We start from the raw sequence: 17,158 nt of genomic DNA, 5'->3' as shown, positions 1-17,158 counted from the left end.
GCAGATGCACAAAAAATGCAATGTCTGTGAAAAAAAATTCAATGTTTACAGTCCTTGCAACTTCGGAACCGTATTCCGGGTACCTTTGTTGCTACTCGGACCTTAATGTGTGTTGCAACGTTGTCGGTTCCGGTGTGTGAGGACACGTCACTGCTTTGACTGAGGAAGAGGGGCCAGGTTGGAGTCTTTTTGTACACTTCAGACGCAGAAACCATGTCAAACTCAGTCATCTCCGTTATCTCCCGGTTTCTGGAGGAGTACACCACCACGACGCCCAACAAGCTGAAGGTGGTGGACGCGTATCTGCTCTACATCCTGCTGACCGGGGCGCTGCAGTTCCTCTACTGTCTGCTCGTCGGAACCTTCCCCTTCAACAGCTTTCTGTCTGGATTCATCTCCTGCGTGGGCTCCTTCATCCTCGCAGGTAAATGTGGACTCGGTACAAGATGCACACTGACGGTCAGCAGGTGACTTTATAGCCACATGTGGTTTTTGTGCCTTCATTGCGCGTGCAGACTCAGGTTAGCCAGTAGCCACCAAGCTAACACAGGTAGCCGGCAGTTGTAAACCATTATTCGGACTACTTCTGTGTTATTGTTCAATATCACATGTTTAAACTACACTACCCAAAGCAGCCTTTCCACCACTCTCCATCTGGTGTAACCATGCTGCATCCAGTGGAGAATTCCACACCAGTAATGTGACAGATCACTTTAATTTGAACATATTTCCATTTGGCTTTAAATGATGAACATTACACAAGAGATGTGCATTCGATCTTTTATTTTTTATAATTTACATCTGGCTCTGAAGAAAGTAAAATGATATGAAGCATGGTGCTTTCTGTGAAACGCACACATTTTTAATGCAAGCTAGTATTACAGGTAGATCTTTAGTTTCAGATTCATCATTCAGAAGTGCTTTATCTTCAGTCATTCTTCCTTCTTTAACTTTCTTGTAATTTTTAGTTGTCATTGTCATAATAAATATCACAGCAAAGGCTTCCAGGCTTCTGCCACTACCTCTTTCAGTTGTTTATGGAAAGACTGATCTGTTCAAATTCCTATTCAGCAGGTAGAATGGATTCATTATGGACTTTCATATTAACTTTATTATTATTGTTATTTTTGCAGTGGTGTTCTGGTCATTATCTTCCTGCATGATGAAGTATATATCTTTGAAACAGCAGGAAAATATTGCAGTAGATTTCTGAGTTCAGTAAAATGATCAATGAGCCCGGTCAACAGCCGTCACATTCCCTCTGTAATTCATAGAAGAGGTTGCAGGTATTGAGTCATCAGCAGATCATGTGTTTCTGAAAATTTTCACCCTTTCGTCAGTTTGGCAAAGGCAGAATGTTGTCCTGTTGGTCCGTAAAACATTGTCCCAACATTGCTCATTTTGCTCCCTCCCAGTGAAAAACTCAGCACCTCCAGTTCAGCCAGCTGCTTGTAAACCACGCAGCACTGTAAAGCTTTCACTTCAACCAAGCTGAAACGCTTCTATGACACAGACATTAGTCTGGTCATGCTAGTTTGATGCTTTGAATTTAAAATAATCTGATACGTCTTAATTTTTAGTTATGCGTCTGTCATCATGACTGCTGTGCGACACTGACGGTTGTGCATCAAATTCTGTTTTGTAATATTAACTTTTTGTGTCACACACTCATGCTCTCTTATTCCCAAAAATTAAAAGGAAAAATCGATTCTATTGACTCCGTGACCACTTGATTAGTAGTGCTCTTCCCCCAAGGCAGGGTTTATTTTAATATTTTAATTATGCAAAATTAGCTTTTTTTCTTAATTTAACTCTGTGGTTAAATTTAACCAGTGGAGAATTTTTCAACCCTGTTATGCAGAACATCTGCTGATGAAACCACTGACAGTTCATCAAACACATAATAGATACTGTTTTTTTTTTTGTAACATAAGTGATCCAAAAAAATCTTGTCTTATGTTTTTTTTTTCTCTAGTGTGTCTTCGTATCCAGATCAACCCACAGAACAAAGGAGACTTCCTGTCCATCTCCCCCGAACGAGCCTTCGCTGACTTTCTATTTGCTCACACCGTCCTTCATCTGGTCGTGATGAACTTCATTGGCTGAACCAGGATCTGTGTCCGCCTGGTGTTGCTCTGCCGCCTCACAGAAGGTGAGACACATGCTTGTTCAATGCTGCAGAAATCTTGTGTATTATTAGAAGCAACAGGCTTTTTATCCTGCAGTCTAAGAACAAACTATAGCAGGTCGGAGTTGTCTAGACTCTAGTTGTTTATATAGATTGGAAAAAAGCTGCTTAGATGGTAACATTTTTAAAATGTACTTGTGTTTTTTTGTTCTGTCACAAAACTTAGGGTCCTGTTTTAAAGGATTTCCCGGAGACTTGGTTCGATTTGGGCACATTATGCACAAACTTTCACACCTTGTGCTCTTTTGAAAGCAGACCAAACCGCTGGAACAAAATCTAATCATTACAAAATAATTCACACACAATAAACAATGGAGCAAATTTAAAGTATTGTTCTTTTGAGTGGCTGCAAGCAAGCAATATTTAGTCATCTGACCGCATGCCTGCACCTCCTCATTACTCCACGTCTGCCCACGGGACATATTTTTCTAATATATTGTTTTTGTTATTTTCTTGGCTTCCTCCACCGGTTAGCTTTGTTTCTTCTACACTGTGACTTCTGATTTGCTTTAAGTAGACCAAACACAGTCCTGAGTTTTGGAGTTCTCATTCGTCAAAGAGTGTCATGCTGCATTTACAGATCCTTCTTTTTCAGGTTTGTCAAACTCGTGTTACTTCAGGGGCCACATGCAGCCAAACTTCATCTTGATAGGGCCAGACTGGTGAAATCCTGCCATATTAACCCTTAAAATTAAACTTCAAAACTTTTCATTGTTCTGGCACAAAGTATCTTTTTTGGAAAAAGGCAATTTCAATGAGATAAAATATACGAAATTTCCCTCAAAATGTTGTCGTAACTATTGCATTTGAAAGCCTTCTTCCTGTCTCAGAAAGCTGTGTTAAAAAGTCGGTGGTTTCTGGGCAGGTTTTTCACTTTGCTTGGTGGTTTTCTGACCCAGATTGGAACCTGTTTCGGCCCACAGGCCGTATTCACTTGCTCTGGGGATGTTCTTACTGCGAGGAGAGACCACTCCCCCATGATGCTGCAACACTTCATGGCTTCATCTTGAAAATGTTGTTTGGTCCGAACACATTTCACAGAAAACAGCCACCAATCCAAAGCTGTCTTGATGTCAGAGATATGAAAAAGCATGGAGGGATCAAAATAAAAAACGAAAGGCTCGAGGCCGCCTGTATTCTCCCGTGTTATTTTGAGACTGAATCCAATTTGAGAGCTCATAGGATTCACAAACCCACGAGATGTGTCCTGATGAAGTCTGTACCAGCAAGAATGAACAGTCGCTTTAAAGAATCATTCAATTACAGTTATTGTGTGAGGACGAGGATCCACACTATATGTGTCTGTCTCTCAGTGGACTGTAAATACATATATAGGAAATATACCATTGTCCTTCGGGTGCTCTCAGTCACATCACTCGTCGTAGCTAGTTTATCACTCGATTCTCAGTGGAACGGCTCCACAAACTGCGTGTGATAAGATGTCTCTCTCGGGACGCCTGCATCGTGCCATATATTGCTTCTGCTTTGCTGGAAAACACTCATATTGAATTTTCAGCCTTGCCAGCAGCGAGGAAGGTCAGACTGTATTGTCTTGTTTCTTTGTCGCCTGTGAGTAACTATTCCGTGACCTCGGTGTCACTAACCTTTCTTTTACCGCTGTTTTCTTTTTTTATTTCCACAGATCACATCAGCGGGAGTTATTAAAAAGAAATCCCTGAAAGGACGTGATGCCTTGTCGGTTTTTTGTGCCGCTGAATTGGACTGTCCCATCGCACCACAAACACTGAATCACATGTAATTTGTCTTGGAACAGCGCAGTATCTTTTTTTTTTTTCTTTTTTTTTTTTACTGGCCAAATGCTAAATTCTTTTTTCATTTTTTTTTAAGTTGAAAGTTTGTGAAGCATTCCACTTTTGCACTGACAGAATTAAAAATACCTGTAAAAGTGGCCTCGTGAATGGGTATTTCTTGAATTGAAGTGTTTTTTTTTTAACTCATTGAAAGAACAAATGAAGTATTAAGAGGTTCCTGGCACAGAGCTTTATTATTAGTAGTCGTCGTGTGGCTGTATTTTTGAAAGAAATCTGTTTAAAAATAATCATAATTAGCAAAAACATTTAACAGCTTCCTATTTACTGCAGCTTTTTCACATTAAGCTTGCTGGTGTTGTGTGTCACCATTAAGAGCTGCTGCGAGGAGAAGTGATTTCTAAAAAGTAGCCGAGAGGAACGCTGTAACCTCCAGGCGGCTGTTGAAAAGCCGCCGTGTGATGGAAGGTTTAGCACATCTTCAGAGGTTGTGCATTTTCACTCCACAGTCCAGTAACTCAATTTTTTTTTTTTTTTTTTTTTTTCTCATCGTGAGGCTTTCTGCCTCCGCACATCCAATTCAAGAGAAAAATAATGACTGCACGAGAAGTGGCTTTAATCTGAAAACGTTCGCAACGAAATTGATAAGCGCGTGGGCGTTGCAATCCTTCTAACACCGAGTTTAAAAGTTTAAAAGTGATAGGGCCCATTCATATTAAACTGGATATAATTATGTTTTTAGTGTTTGGCTGAGGAGTCTCCTCGGACTGCGGCCTGCTTCGCTTGTGTTCCCCTCAGAGGTCGGCAGACACTTCAGACCTCCACCCCGGACGGTGGGGGTCTCTCTGTCTTCAGTCTGCAGCAGCTGGAATGCAGCCAAAGGTCCAATTGCTTTTAAAACCTTCACAGTTTTGGGCACGGCGTATTGAATGGCTCCCGCACTGTTCTTTCAACATTGATCTAATCCCGCTCCAAGCGCTGCTTCATAATGCAATTGCCTTTCGTGTTATTTGAAATTACCGGCGCTGAAGCCTAAAGACAAAAATGGTATTCTGCGCTTTTGAACTGAGAAAATACTCTACATGTTATAATGCCGGAGTCAGCCGAGAGCCTCGGCTCCCAGTTCAACGCTTTCGAGAACATATGGGTAACAAATAAAATATGATGTTCCATAATAGATTAAACTAACAACCCAAAACAGATAAAGAATTTAATATGAGCTCCACCTTAACCATCTGCTTCATTAATATCCGACTGATTTAATGAGAAATGAATTTATTTCAGCTGCTCTGTGAAGGATTCTGCATAGTGAGGGCTTTTGATGTATTATGCACATTTTCAGGTAATGTTTCAGTCCAAAAAAAAAAAAAACTTTTGGTTTCACGTCGTCTAAACATTTCGCTGCTGCGCGCTGTTGATATTTCTCTCTAAGCCCCCAGACTGAATCATTTATTTTTAAAGTTGAAACCGACAACTTTGCAGCAGCGTTTTATGCCACCCTATCAGTGCAGAGAGAGGGCAGAGCAAGAACATTAGCCCCCAGAGCAAATGGCGGGTTCACTCCTATTACTTGTTCAAGAAGAAGTGATGGAGTCCAACACATTCCTCCAAAATTGCTTTAAACTGCGTAGAGCCAATTCTTGCCTACATTTGTCACAGAATGCACTGACCCGAGGCGGTGTTCGAGCCGGTTTGGTGCTGGAGTGTGAAAGCACAGAGCAGTGTGAACTGGAAATAAAACTGCCTGGCATGCAGGCAAAGAGAGAGAGAGAGACTTAATCAAGTTTGCCATCCCAGATTTCTGCTGCAAAGGTCAAGTCTGAATCTCTTCCTGTGCTGATTTAATGGCGAGCAAAAAGGCAGCCTGTCTACCAATCATCAGGGATTCACTGTGAAGGCAGTCGTCGTCACGTCCCGGGTGCAGTTCGCAGGTAAACATAATGACATTAGCATTGTGGGTATTTTTTTTTTTTTTTCAATCACAGTTGCAGTGCAGAACATTCAAGTTTCAGAAGGTAAGTAGGAAAAGTTGCACAAATAGTTTTGTTGCATTCACATTTTATTTCATGAAGGTATGTTGATTTATTAATTTTTATAGGGTATAGGACGTGTCGTGTAGAAAACGTGACATATTTCCATGTTCACCTGTTAATCAATTTTTGCACTTTTATGGTGTTTTAAACAGTTTGGGTAAAACTAGTACGAACACATATCCACAAAAGCTGTTTGCAGCGAGAGGACTTTCTTGTTTTTTTGTGAAGAAACACGTTCATCCATCAAGAGAACAAAAAAAATTATGTAAATACAAGAATAATTGTATATAGACGATGAATGAGTTTTGCATATCGCTATTTTGAATGGCTGAATTGTGAATCTGCAGGGTTTAAAGAGTGTTTTTGAATGTGTGCATGCACATGTCATCTCTTTTCCTCACCAAACAGTTTTTATTACTATTTATTATGCAATTTAAAAACATAATGATTTTATTGGATTGAACTAGAATGCCAATCTAAGCTTTTTGTATAAAACTGCAGGTAACAACATAACATTTGCAGTCTGTGTTTAAAAGCTTAGTAGTTAATTCAGATTTAAACCACCTAACTAATAAAATAATGATTATGGTTCTTATTACCTACATGGTATTTATTACTCCAACATCTGCAGCTTTTGAATAAAGCAGAATACTTGACATGAGACAAAAATTGAGAGTGAGCATTGGGCGGGCTGCAGCGTATTTCATGCTGAAAATCCCAGTTTTTTTGTTTGTTTTTTGGGGTGGATCTATATTGTTCTAATATTTGCAAGAATGGGGAACGGAAGCTATCATTATTGCTGCGAGTCACACAACAGTTTAAAGTATGTATCATTTTCCAAGGGATTCAAATAAGATGTTTTCATTCTCCAGTCCCAGAAATTAACAACAATATTACACAATGCTGTGGCAGGAAACCAAACAGGCAAGAGGAAAAAAAAAAGTGAAGTTTCATTTCTCTGATCTGGGTTTTCAAAGGAAGAAGTTCACTTTCCTTTTTGCCAAACTCTTTCCATGGTGTCTGACCACAAAAAGCTTTGTGGTGAGAAAAACAAAAGAGTGAAGGACTTCAGGGACACTCTTCACAAAGCAAAACTGGAGGATTTGAATAATTGCTTGGTAATTCAGTGGCTGTGAGGGTTGTGCGTTGAAGCTTAATCCAAAAAATGAAGACTGGACCTGATCCAAGGTTTTCAGGCATCAAAAACAAGTCATTTTGTTGTTGCCTGCCAAATAAATCCCCTGCAGCCGCGAAATAAAAATGTGTGTAGTGTGTGAGAATAGGTTATTAAAAGGATAGCAGAGGCTAAATATGACATGTTCTGACTGGCTGACCAAAAACTTTAAAGGAGCAGTCCAGCATTTTGGGAACTGCACTTGGTCCTGCGTCTTTATGTTGCACTTAGAGCTGCAGTGCATCTGGACGACTGTTGATCAAACCATTAGCATCTGTCCACAGCATAAAATAACATGTTTATTTAGACGCTTTGTTCCACCCAAAACATGCTGATTTTAGTGACATTATCTTTCCCTTCCCATTGTTGTGTTAGCATGAGTTCATTTTTATCTGATTTTGTGAATTCTAACAAGAAAATTATTGAGTGAATAATGTTGAACCGTTCCTCAAAGGTCTAGAATCTTTAAACATGAGAATTTGGGGTTTTGATTGAGTAAAAGTGATAGTTGCTTTATATTTTAAAGGCACCGACATGGTTAAACTCTGCAACATCTGGATCCAACTAAGGGTCATGTGACAGGGGGAGTTTCACTTTGTGGAACCAGGACTGTTTGTACAGGGGAGAGACTCTGCAACCCTCAAACCATAAGTTGAATCATGCCGCGACTCTTCTTACTCACCCTTGGCCTCCTACCGTGGATCCCAGGTAAAAAAAATAAATAAAAAAATATGAATACATACTGAGGTTTTTTTGCTCACCAGAGTTGGACAAAAACCTCTGCAGCTGCTTTTTTCTGTTGACATTCGCTGAAAAGCGGATGAGTAATGCCTGCTGCCTCCTCCTCCTTTTTTTTTTTTCTAAATAGTGCTTTTGGCAAATGCCAATGCTGTAATGAAATACACTCTTTATGCTTCATTTCTATTTACTATTTTATTACTTCTCTGTATTAATCATCTGTCGAAGACAGCTGCTGTTTTCTGCAGGAGAAAGAGGGGAAAAAAAAAAAACCTTTGTGTTTTTCGTAAATTGTACAAGCTTTCGTCCTGTTTGCCCCCTGGCAACACCCATGTTTGATGTTTATTTTGTCAAGCCTTCAAAAGCCTGTGTACTGCTGGGGAACAATACAATTTTGAATAAGTATGGAGAGGTAAGTTAGAGCAGGGAGCTTTGTGTAACAAACGAAAGCCGAAGCTATAAATGCGGTGCGAGCGTTCCTCAAGGCCAAATTCTTAGTTCCTCAGTCACAGTTGCAGATAAGAATTGTCCACTGTGATAACTGTTGTTCAGGCAGAAGGATTACTGAAACTTTAACTTCAGACACTCATTCATGCTTTCAGTCTTCCTCTGCGAGATCACCACGGAGGAAGAGCTTGCAGTGCTGGAGGGTGGATCGCTCACGATCCCCTGCCACTACGAGCCCCAGTTCGCCGGCTATGTGAAGTACTGGTGTCAGGGCAGGATCAGGGAGTTCTGCACCAGCATGGCTCAGACCGACGAGCTCCCTTCAGCTGATACGTCCGAGGCCAGGGTGAGCATTTCTGACGACCCGGTCCAACAGGTGTTCACAGTGACCATGAGAGACATGAAGGAGGCCGACTCGGGCTGGTACATGTGTGGCGTGAAGATCGGCGGGGTGTGGAGCACCGATGACTCTGCTTTCACCCACATCAAGGTCGTACACGGTGAGCATCGAAGGGATGTGGGATTAGAACTGTTGCTTGGACTACTATTGAATTTTTGCAATGCTTTTCATTTGCTATTTTTGCAGGTATGTCTATCGTAAACAGCAGAGTGAGCGGAGAGGAAGGCAGCAGCGTCACAGTCGAATGCCTCTACAGTGAGAAATACAGGTATTGGTTTTATTTCAGTTTTGCAGTCATTTACAATCATCCACACATAAACAGTTTGCGAATGTGTGTGGACAGTCGGCTCTAAGTGACTCCTCGGTGACGGCCTGCCAACAGAGAGAGCGAGAGGAAGTGGTGTCGCAGTGGAGACTGGAACTCCTGCCGGCGGACGGGCCCCGACGGGAGCTACGAAGACGCCTCAGTGGCCATCAGCGATGACAGAACTGGGGCTTTCACTGTAACCTTAAAGAAGCTGCAGATGAGAGACGCCGGCTGGTACTGGTGCTCTGCAGGGCAGCAGAAGGTGGGGGTGCACGTCCTGGTCAGCGCACGGCCCACCGCAGGTAGGCCGATGAAATACAGTGATATGTTGAAATCACCTTTTAAACTGAGAGTTGACGGCGCTAAATACTATTCAATGCTAAAAATGTTAAAGTTTTGCTGAACCGAGGAAATAGTTTTATGACTAAAACCTGATTGGTTGTGCACGTGCGATCAATCTGATTCCGGTTCATCATCTGAGTGTGATTCAGTTTGCATTTCCAGGGAAGTGAGTGGACAACTTAAAGTTTTAATCCAGCGCTGTCTGAGAAAGTCTCAGGACATTTTTTGAGGAGCCGTCGTTTTGCTGACAAGGTTTTATGGTTTCCTCGTCTGTAGCTGATTTCATTTAGAGGAGAGAAAGACCGAGCAGCAGACTATTCAGTATTGCAGTGTAGAGAGTTTCTCTGTCGCTGCCACTGGAAAATAGAGTGACAGGAAAAAAAAAAAAGCTTTATAAGACTTAGTCTGGATGCTCCCCATTTCCATTTAATTCAATTTTAATTGAACCTCCGCAGCATCGAAAGAAAGCAAGCATCTGCAGGTTTTTTTTTTTTCCCCCGCTCTCGGCATACAATGGATCTGAAGAGAAAAGCGGTGTGACAGATCAATATGTGTTTGTGAAAGATGACAGGCGCTCTCAGGTCTTCTGCCACACAAGACATCGATTATTCCGAGTCCCCTATCAAAAATATTGATGCTATATGTGCTCTGCCAACGCTGCTACAGTTGCAGACGCTCTTCTGCTCCTGCCAGCCAGTATATCATTTCAGCTCTGTGTATCACACCTTTCTCTCCAGCGGCAGTGTCGGTGACGTCCGCACCAACACCAAGTCCGACTGTTGAACACCTGCCGCCTCAGAAATCCAGCGCCAACTGTTGGCACCGTCACAGGTAGAGATGAAGTGCTCCTTCATGATTTATGCCTTCACCTTTAAGTTGACGCTGAGGCCGAACTGCCTGCTCAGATGAGTTCTGCGTCTGTTTCAGCCGCGTGTGGGTGTCGGTGGTGGTGTGTTCCACCCTTCTGCTCCTACTCTGTGTGGCTCTGTTGGCGCGAAAGTTGTGGAAACTGCACAGTAAGAACACTTGTTTTTTTTTAAAATTATTCACTAAATGTGGGTGGGTTTTGTTAGTTCAATAAATCTCACAGTTTTTATGAGATGATTTGTTTTATTTCCAGGTTAAATACTTATTCTTTGTTTCTAGTGAAGGATCCGTCGCTGAGAAAATCTAATGCGATGACCGGAACTTACAAAGTAAGCTCCCTCGACAATCTGTCTTTGCGCCCATGAAATCACAATCGCCAGGGATTATCTGTTTTTGGTGGTTCAATTCTTTATTGTTCTTACTATGATCCACAGGAATTTGCTGGAGAAGACATGCAAAGCGCTGCTGTCATTATCCTGAGCAAGGATTCCCCACTTATGTACTGAGATCTAGCGAGTGTGAGTGGTTTCTCTCTGAATGTAACTTGTACAAGACCCGAATTATTGTCTTCTGTTTCGTTCTGCTTCCAGTAATCACCCATCTTTTTGTTTGCTGCACTCTCAATGCAAATGGTAGAATCTGCAGATCTCACAGGCGTGAACTGCAAGGTTTATCCGTCACGTAAAGTCTATTAATTAATGATAAAGTCTATTATAATTCGATGAGGTATTCAGCTGATACACACTGTCTTCTACTGTTTCAGCTTTTCAATAAATAATAGACCTTAAAATTTGCATGTTTGACATATGTTTAGCAGATTTTTACACATCATACTAAAAATTATGTCCTATATCACTTTATAAAGTAAAAACACTTAAATATGCATTTACGGTATTTGGATTTGAAGACTGGCATCATCATGATGAAGAACTAAAAATTAAGATAATTACTGTTAGATTATCTTGATAGATAAAATGTTCTGTGTTACTAAAAGCATTTGCAGACCAGTTTCTGACTTTTGCATGTTGACATGACTTCAGTGTTTCATTGGTAGCATCAGAACCTGACATGAACCAGGCATGTTTATTCTTTTAATACGATTTTAATGTATGTGTACGTTCAGTGCTTTTGGATTCAGTACCTAGAGAAAAAGTTTCAGTTTCTCCCACCAAACAATGGTAAATGTGGGTTGAGTGGGGACCCGTGGGTGGTGCCAGCAGGGGAGACACAGATGTGAAGTGGAATGCAGGCTGTGAATTAGACTCCACCAAACAGCTGTTGCATTTTACAAGGAGCTTCTGAAATTATTATTCAGCACGTAGATGTTTCAGAGATGCACTCCTCGGTTTGTTTAGGGCGAGCTGATTAATCAGTTCTGTTTAGATGTCCGTGTTTTACTAATTTTAATGAAATTAACAGTTTATGCAAGCAGTGTTCTCTGTATAGTTGTTTATGTTCTAGGTTTTATAATGGTTTTTCCTCGGCTTAGTTAGGGACATAAAGTATAAACCCGTACATCTTGCCCGCCTCTGAAGCCCATGGAGCTGACATGGGAATACATTTTAATTTTTGTGGCTGTTATAGCGACAACATTTTGGCCAATTAATGGATTCAGGCTTTCATTATATGCTAGAAAAATCATACTCCATGTTGTGTGGAAGTACAGATCATGGGAGCGTAGTGATGAAATGGAGCAATTTGAATATACAAGAGAACAAATGAAGACAGAATGCATAACAAAGTGTTCACAAATTGGATGAGAAGGAAAGAGCTTCACATTTCATGGCTGGACTGGCCGTCCTCATGCTGAACCATGAATGATGTGTTGGAATTGTAAATTGAACGAGCTAATGAGACAGCCAAAAACAGCTCTGGAGCCCAGAGTCAGGTGAACCTTGAACACGGTAATATTAATGTTTTGGTTTGTCCTCATTTGAGGGGGAAAAAAAAAAAAAAAAAGTTCATTTTACTCCTTGTGGCCACATGCACCCGCAGCAAAGTCCACCTCAACTTTTTAAACTGAGGTCAGTGAGGTAACACTTTTCTGTGGGTTCTGGATTTAAGGAGTATATTATTATTGATATTTAAAGCCAACCTCAGCTTTTCAGACGGAGATTCTAAAGGGTCAATATTACTAAAAAGGTCAGGATAACATGAGCCGTGTCTGTGCTGAGTGCAGAGGTCCTCTGAGTTTTGGAGGAGAGACTGCTACTGAGTGAAGGTTAAGCTTCAATTCATTTAATTTGACTGAACCTGATCACTGAGTTGAAAATGTAAGTGTCACTTTGAAGCGAAATTTGAGACTCAACTGTTATAACCCCAGTAGAACAAAAGTTGGGATGCTGTGGCAAATGGAAACAACAGGCTATGCTGTTGTGATGGATCCCATGTGTTATCTATACTGTCTTGATGAACAGTGTCCGCCTGTCTGTGTGGGAACATGTGTTGCTCTAAAAACGTCATTGTACAGCAATGTTGGTGTCTTTCCAAAATGTTTCAGCTACGCATCCTGCAGGCACTAACGCAGCTCTCCACTTAAAATTTAAAAAATTCTGATTCATCTGACCACAGAAGAGTTTTTCTCAGACTATTTTTTAATGAGCTTTGGCCCAGAGAGGAAGTCGGTCCTTCCGGTTCGTCTTCACATACGGCTTCTTCTTTGCATGATTCGGCTTTGACTTATATTTGTGGACTGAACGGTGAACTGTGCTCACAGACAGGCATTTATGGGAGTGTGTCTGAACTCATGCAGGCATTTCCAGATGAGAATCATTCCTGTGTTGAAAACAGTGTTACGTGATGGTCACAAGATGCCGAGCACCTGTTTGACCTCTGGCTTCCTCCCTTTTTCCCCGACGTTACATATAATAGATGATGTCTTCATAATACACTACATATTTACCATCGTCATCTGAAAATTAATGAATTCTTGCTCATTTTTTTCTGTCACACCCAAAAAGCCTCCCTTTTATACCCAGCTAGATAATTATCCTCTTGCTAATGAACCTCATTATTTGTTAAAACACTTGCTTTTCCAGCCTCTCTGGTTCTTGGTCAGATTTTTTATTGTTTTTATTTTATTTTTGGAGATGTGCTGCTTCTATCAAATCCAGAATGAGCTAAAAACTTCCCATGAAATGATTTCATGCCTCAGCTTCAACATCTGACACGCTCTTTGTGCTTTATTGAGATTATTTATATTTACAAATGATTGCATTCCGTTTTATTTGCATTTGAAACAGCACCCTGACTTTTAGTTCAACCTTTTCTTCATGTCATGGCCATTCAAACTAAATACATGTCTTGATATGAGATCAAGACTAACTGAAACAATTGTGGGGTGTTATTTTTTCCGTAATGTGTGTATTCCTGCATGTTATTCTATCGTGCTGTTTGCTTGCTGCGCTATAAAGGATGGTGGTGTGTCCTCTGCAGCTCACTCCATCCCAGATGAGTTTCACAGCTGTTTTTTTTTTTTTCCAGTGGCTCAATCATTAATCTTAATGCGTCTCCAGCAGAATCAGTTCTGCCACTAGATGGAGGTCAACCCTGTATTAAATATGTTCTCTCCATTATGTATTAGTGCATGTGTGAGTGTGTAGGAGTGTGTGTCTACTCAGGCAGAAAAAACAAAAGTCCCGCTGCTGCTGTTGTTGTTGTAGACGAGAGGCATGAAGCAGAAGTCCCACAAATTCAAGGTTTTTGCTACCCTGAAGGTCCAAATGTGTTTTGTAAGCACACAAAAGACTGGAAAAAAAAATAATAAAAAATAAAATTCAATTCCTGTAACTGCTCCCCGCATTGTTGCCATTTGAGGGCATCAATAATCAATACATTTGTACTCACTGCGTGCAGAGTTACAATACGGCATCAGTAGGAGACATGGAGAGGCAGGATGAAGGGAAGACGTTTCCAGGCAGGCTCTGAGTCGGTCGGTATGCAGACCGAGCAGCAGGGTCCCCATTAAACGCTGCACTGTTCTTGTTCAGTCAGACACAAGTGGACAGGAGGATTAGGATGCTTCTTAATGAGAAAAAAAAAAGTATCGTCATGACTATGAAAGCATAAAAGCTTGAGTTATCCTGCCTACTGGTACATTATTTTCCGTAGCAAACATTTTCAAAGGACCAGAATGCATCTGTTTGAGGATATTGTGCTTTTCCTCTTTCACAGTATGGCTTTGTTACTAGGTTTCAAAACCATGACCCCATGCATGGAGAACGAGGCAGGATACTCCTCAGTGTTTCTATAGTAACTGCAGAAAAAAAAAACAAAAGCAAACCAAAACTAAATAAAACAGCACCGAGTTACCACGTCTCAAAGAGCTCCAGCGACTTACCAGACCACAAAACAATAGGGGGGGGTATGAGGGGCGCACACCGGTCCCGCTCAACATGCAGCCGAATTACATTTTCACTGCCGTAGGTCTTATATGTTCCCCTTTTGTTTCTAACAGAATCACGGTGGGGACAGCGTAATGTATGGTTTTCATTTATTTTCATTTTATCTTCAAGGTCTCCAACAGACATTCAGTAAAGAATACGAGGCTTGACTCTTTCACCACGCTCGCTTTATTGCCTTTTGCACAAAGGAGAGCGCCTTTGGACAGCCATTTTATAAACAGCATGAATTTCATTGAATCTTTCCACACGTCAACGTTAGGGCTGAGCTGAATATTTCATTTATTTCATTCACGAGGAGTCAGTTAGAACACAATTACCTAAGGTCACCGTTCATATGAGCAAGCGTGGAGGAGGAACCTCCTTTTAATCGGAGGGAAATTTGAGCAGATTCAGGCTGAGATGTGGTTCCTAACACTGCTTGGGGTTGGGAAATATAAAAAAAACGATTTAAAATTGGATCAAAAAAGCAACAATCAATGTAGCATAATCTAATAGACCCTACAGATCTGGTTCGTCTCTGCAAAGCCAAAGATACCTGCAGGGTGGAACTGGACATTAGGACAAAGAGAAGAAAATCCAACTGGAAGATAAACAAAATATGACAAGAAATATAACATTTTGCAACCTTCACACAAAACCTAATCTTATATATATAATCTTACATCAGGAATAGAAATGCTTAAATTTTGCCATTTGTATGTATTTGTGGATTGAAGGGTTTTTTTCCTGGCTTTCTGCAGCACTCTGTAATCTTGTGTGATCATTTTTGAAAGGATGAAGTTTTGGGTTTCATTGTTGATGCATATTCTTTTCTTAATGGCTTTAACTATAACACACTGTCCAAAGACGTTCAGGATTTAAAGAGGACCTTGAACTGACCCCTAATTAACACCAGGCAGAAGTCTCTGACGGCAGATTTCACTTCACTGTCCGCCTCTTTTCTGCTTTTTTTTTTGTCCAACTTCTGGTCTGAGAAGACTGGAGCCTGTGACACAGGGCAAACACAGAGAGACAGATAATCACACATATTCACGCTTAGGGGCAGAGTGAGAGTCACTAAGACGTGGAAGGAAACCAGAACACAGAAATTCAACAAGCCCAGACTCGAATGGGAGAAATTCTCCCCGTGGGACAAAAGATGGAGCGTGTCCTGGGATACAAAAACTCTGTTCTCGGTCCTCCAGGGATGGCAAATTACTGAAGTACTGCTACATATGTAACATGTTATGTATTATTTATAAATCAGGGCTCTGTTTAGAGAAGTACAAGCTTTATCGCTGATAACTGTCGAAGAAAAGCACTCAGAATACGCTTTGGTTAAAATGTCTAAATTCATTATACTATTTGTCAGACTGGTGTTCAGTCGTCTCTTGGGGCCGAGTGTAAAATGACAGTAATAACTGTCTTAGAGGCTGTAACAGTAATAATTTAAATCTATCGGTGTTGCTGAGGGGAATTTCACACTTTTAACTGCCACATCATGCATTTGATTGTGGAAAAAAAATGTTTAAATTCTCATGGCACACTTAGATTAAAATATGATTCCATCTAATTGAAGACTGTTGAAGCATTAAAGAAGCTATAGAAGCACACAATCTGCCTCAAAAGGCCAGTCACTGGAAATGCTAGGGAAAAAAAAGAGAATGTTGACCATTTAATGATGGGGCTACGCCGGGGTTCAGCCCTGTCAACATGAGGATTGTGATTTTAAATGTCAGTGCCAGCATTGAGCAGCATTCCTGCAATGTGGTCCAACTGGGTCAAGAAGCATTTTATTCTCATCGTCTGCAGAAAACACACAGAGATAACGACGGGCACCGAGGGTCGACAGAAGCCCATCATGCTTGCAACGCTGACTATCTGTAACTCTCGGGGGGAAAAAGGTACAAAGGGATGGAAAAAAAAATATTCACAAGCTACATTCTCTCTTGTAATGTCACATTTATTTTATTCACGTGTATTTCCAGCTGAATGTAAAAAAAAAAAAAAAAAAAGCAATCATGAAAATCTAAAATCCATCTGCAAGAAATAACATGAGTCACATAAAATATCGTTCTTCCAAATGAGCTCCGCATTCAGGGGAGATAAACACCTTCCAGTCCAGTTACCATCTCCTTGCATGAACAGACATCGCCGGTGAATGATGCAAATAAATGATCTGTAAAGCTTTTATTGAACTTTAAAGAATTGGAGAGTTAGAGTTGTTTTTTTTCCCCCCCTCCTGTCGTCTTCAGAGTCTGAAGTGAAGTGCTGAAAGTGCTCCCTATGATAATGTTAGATTTTAGAATCCCATCAAATATATATGAATCCCTGACATTTGTAATTTGCATATAAAACTCCTTCTACTCCAGAGAAATGAGTAACTCATCGTCAACTGTACACAGTTTCAGGAACAGATACTTTCTCTGCAAAGTGCCCCATAATCCTCCAAAACTTTCCTTACTGTGGATTGATTCTCGTCGTAATCCTGCAGCTCCTTTACCCTCAACA

General features: G+C 40.8%; 2 protein-coding genes across 2 annotated transcripts; both read left to right on the top strand.

Annotated features, from left to right (window-relative positions):
- Positions 1 to 82: 82 nt before the first annotated feature.
- Positions 83 to 4,098, top strand: dad1 (defender against cell death 1). Its single transcript, XM_030115889.1, has 3 exons — positions 83 to 424; positions 1,976 to 2,152; positions 3,831 to 4,098. The coding sequence occupies exons 1-2, from the start codon at positions 214 to 216 to the stop codon at positions 2,104 to 2,106; spliced, it is 342 nt and encodes a 113-aa protein (XP_029971749.1). The 5' UTR covers positions 83 to 213; the 3' UTR covers positions 2,107 to 2,152; positions 3,831 to 4,098.
- A 3,647-nt stretch (positions 4,099 to 7,745) lies between these two features.
- On the top strand, positions 7,746 to 12,209 carry pigr (polymeric immunoglobulin receptor). The gene is made up of 8 exons (XM_030115828.1): positions 7,746 to 7,872; positions 8,505 to 8,849; positions 8,936 to 9,017; positions 9,132 to 9,358; positions 10,136 to 10,229; positions 10,326 to 10,414; positions 10,545 to 10,594; positions 10,700 to 12,209. Exons 1-8 carry the CDS (start codon positions 7,824 to 7,826, stop codon positions 10,769 to 10,771), a joined length of 1,008 nt encoding a protein of 335 aa, XP_029971688.1. The 5' UTR covers positions 7,746 to 7,823; the 3' UTR covers positions 10,772 to 12,209.
- The last annotated feature ends 4,949 nt before the right edge of the window (positions 12,210 to 17,158 follow it).

This window comes from Salarias fasciatus, chromosome 18, assembly GCF_902148845.1.
Source record: "Salarias fasciatus chromosome 18, fSalaFa1.1, whole genome shotgun sequence".
NCBI classification, from domain to species: domain Eukaryota; kingdom Metazoa; phylum Chordata; class Actinopteri; order Blenniiformes; family Blenniidae; genus Salarias; species Salarias fasciatus.
Note: the sequence above shows the minus strand (reverse complement) of the source record. Positions and strands in the feature narration are given on the sequence as shown.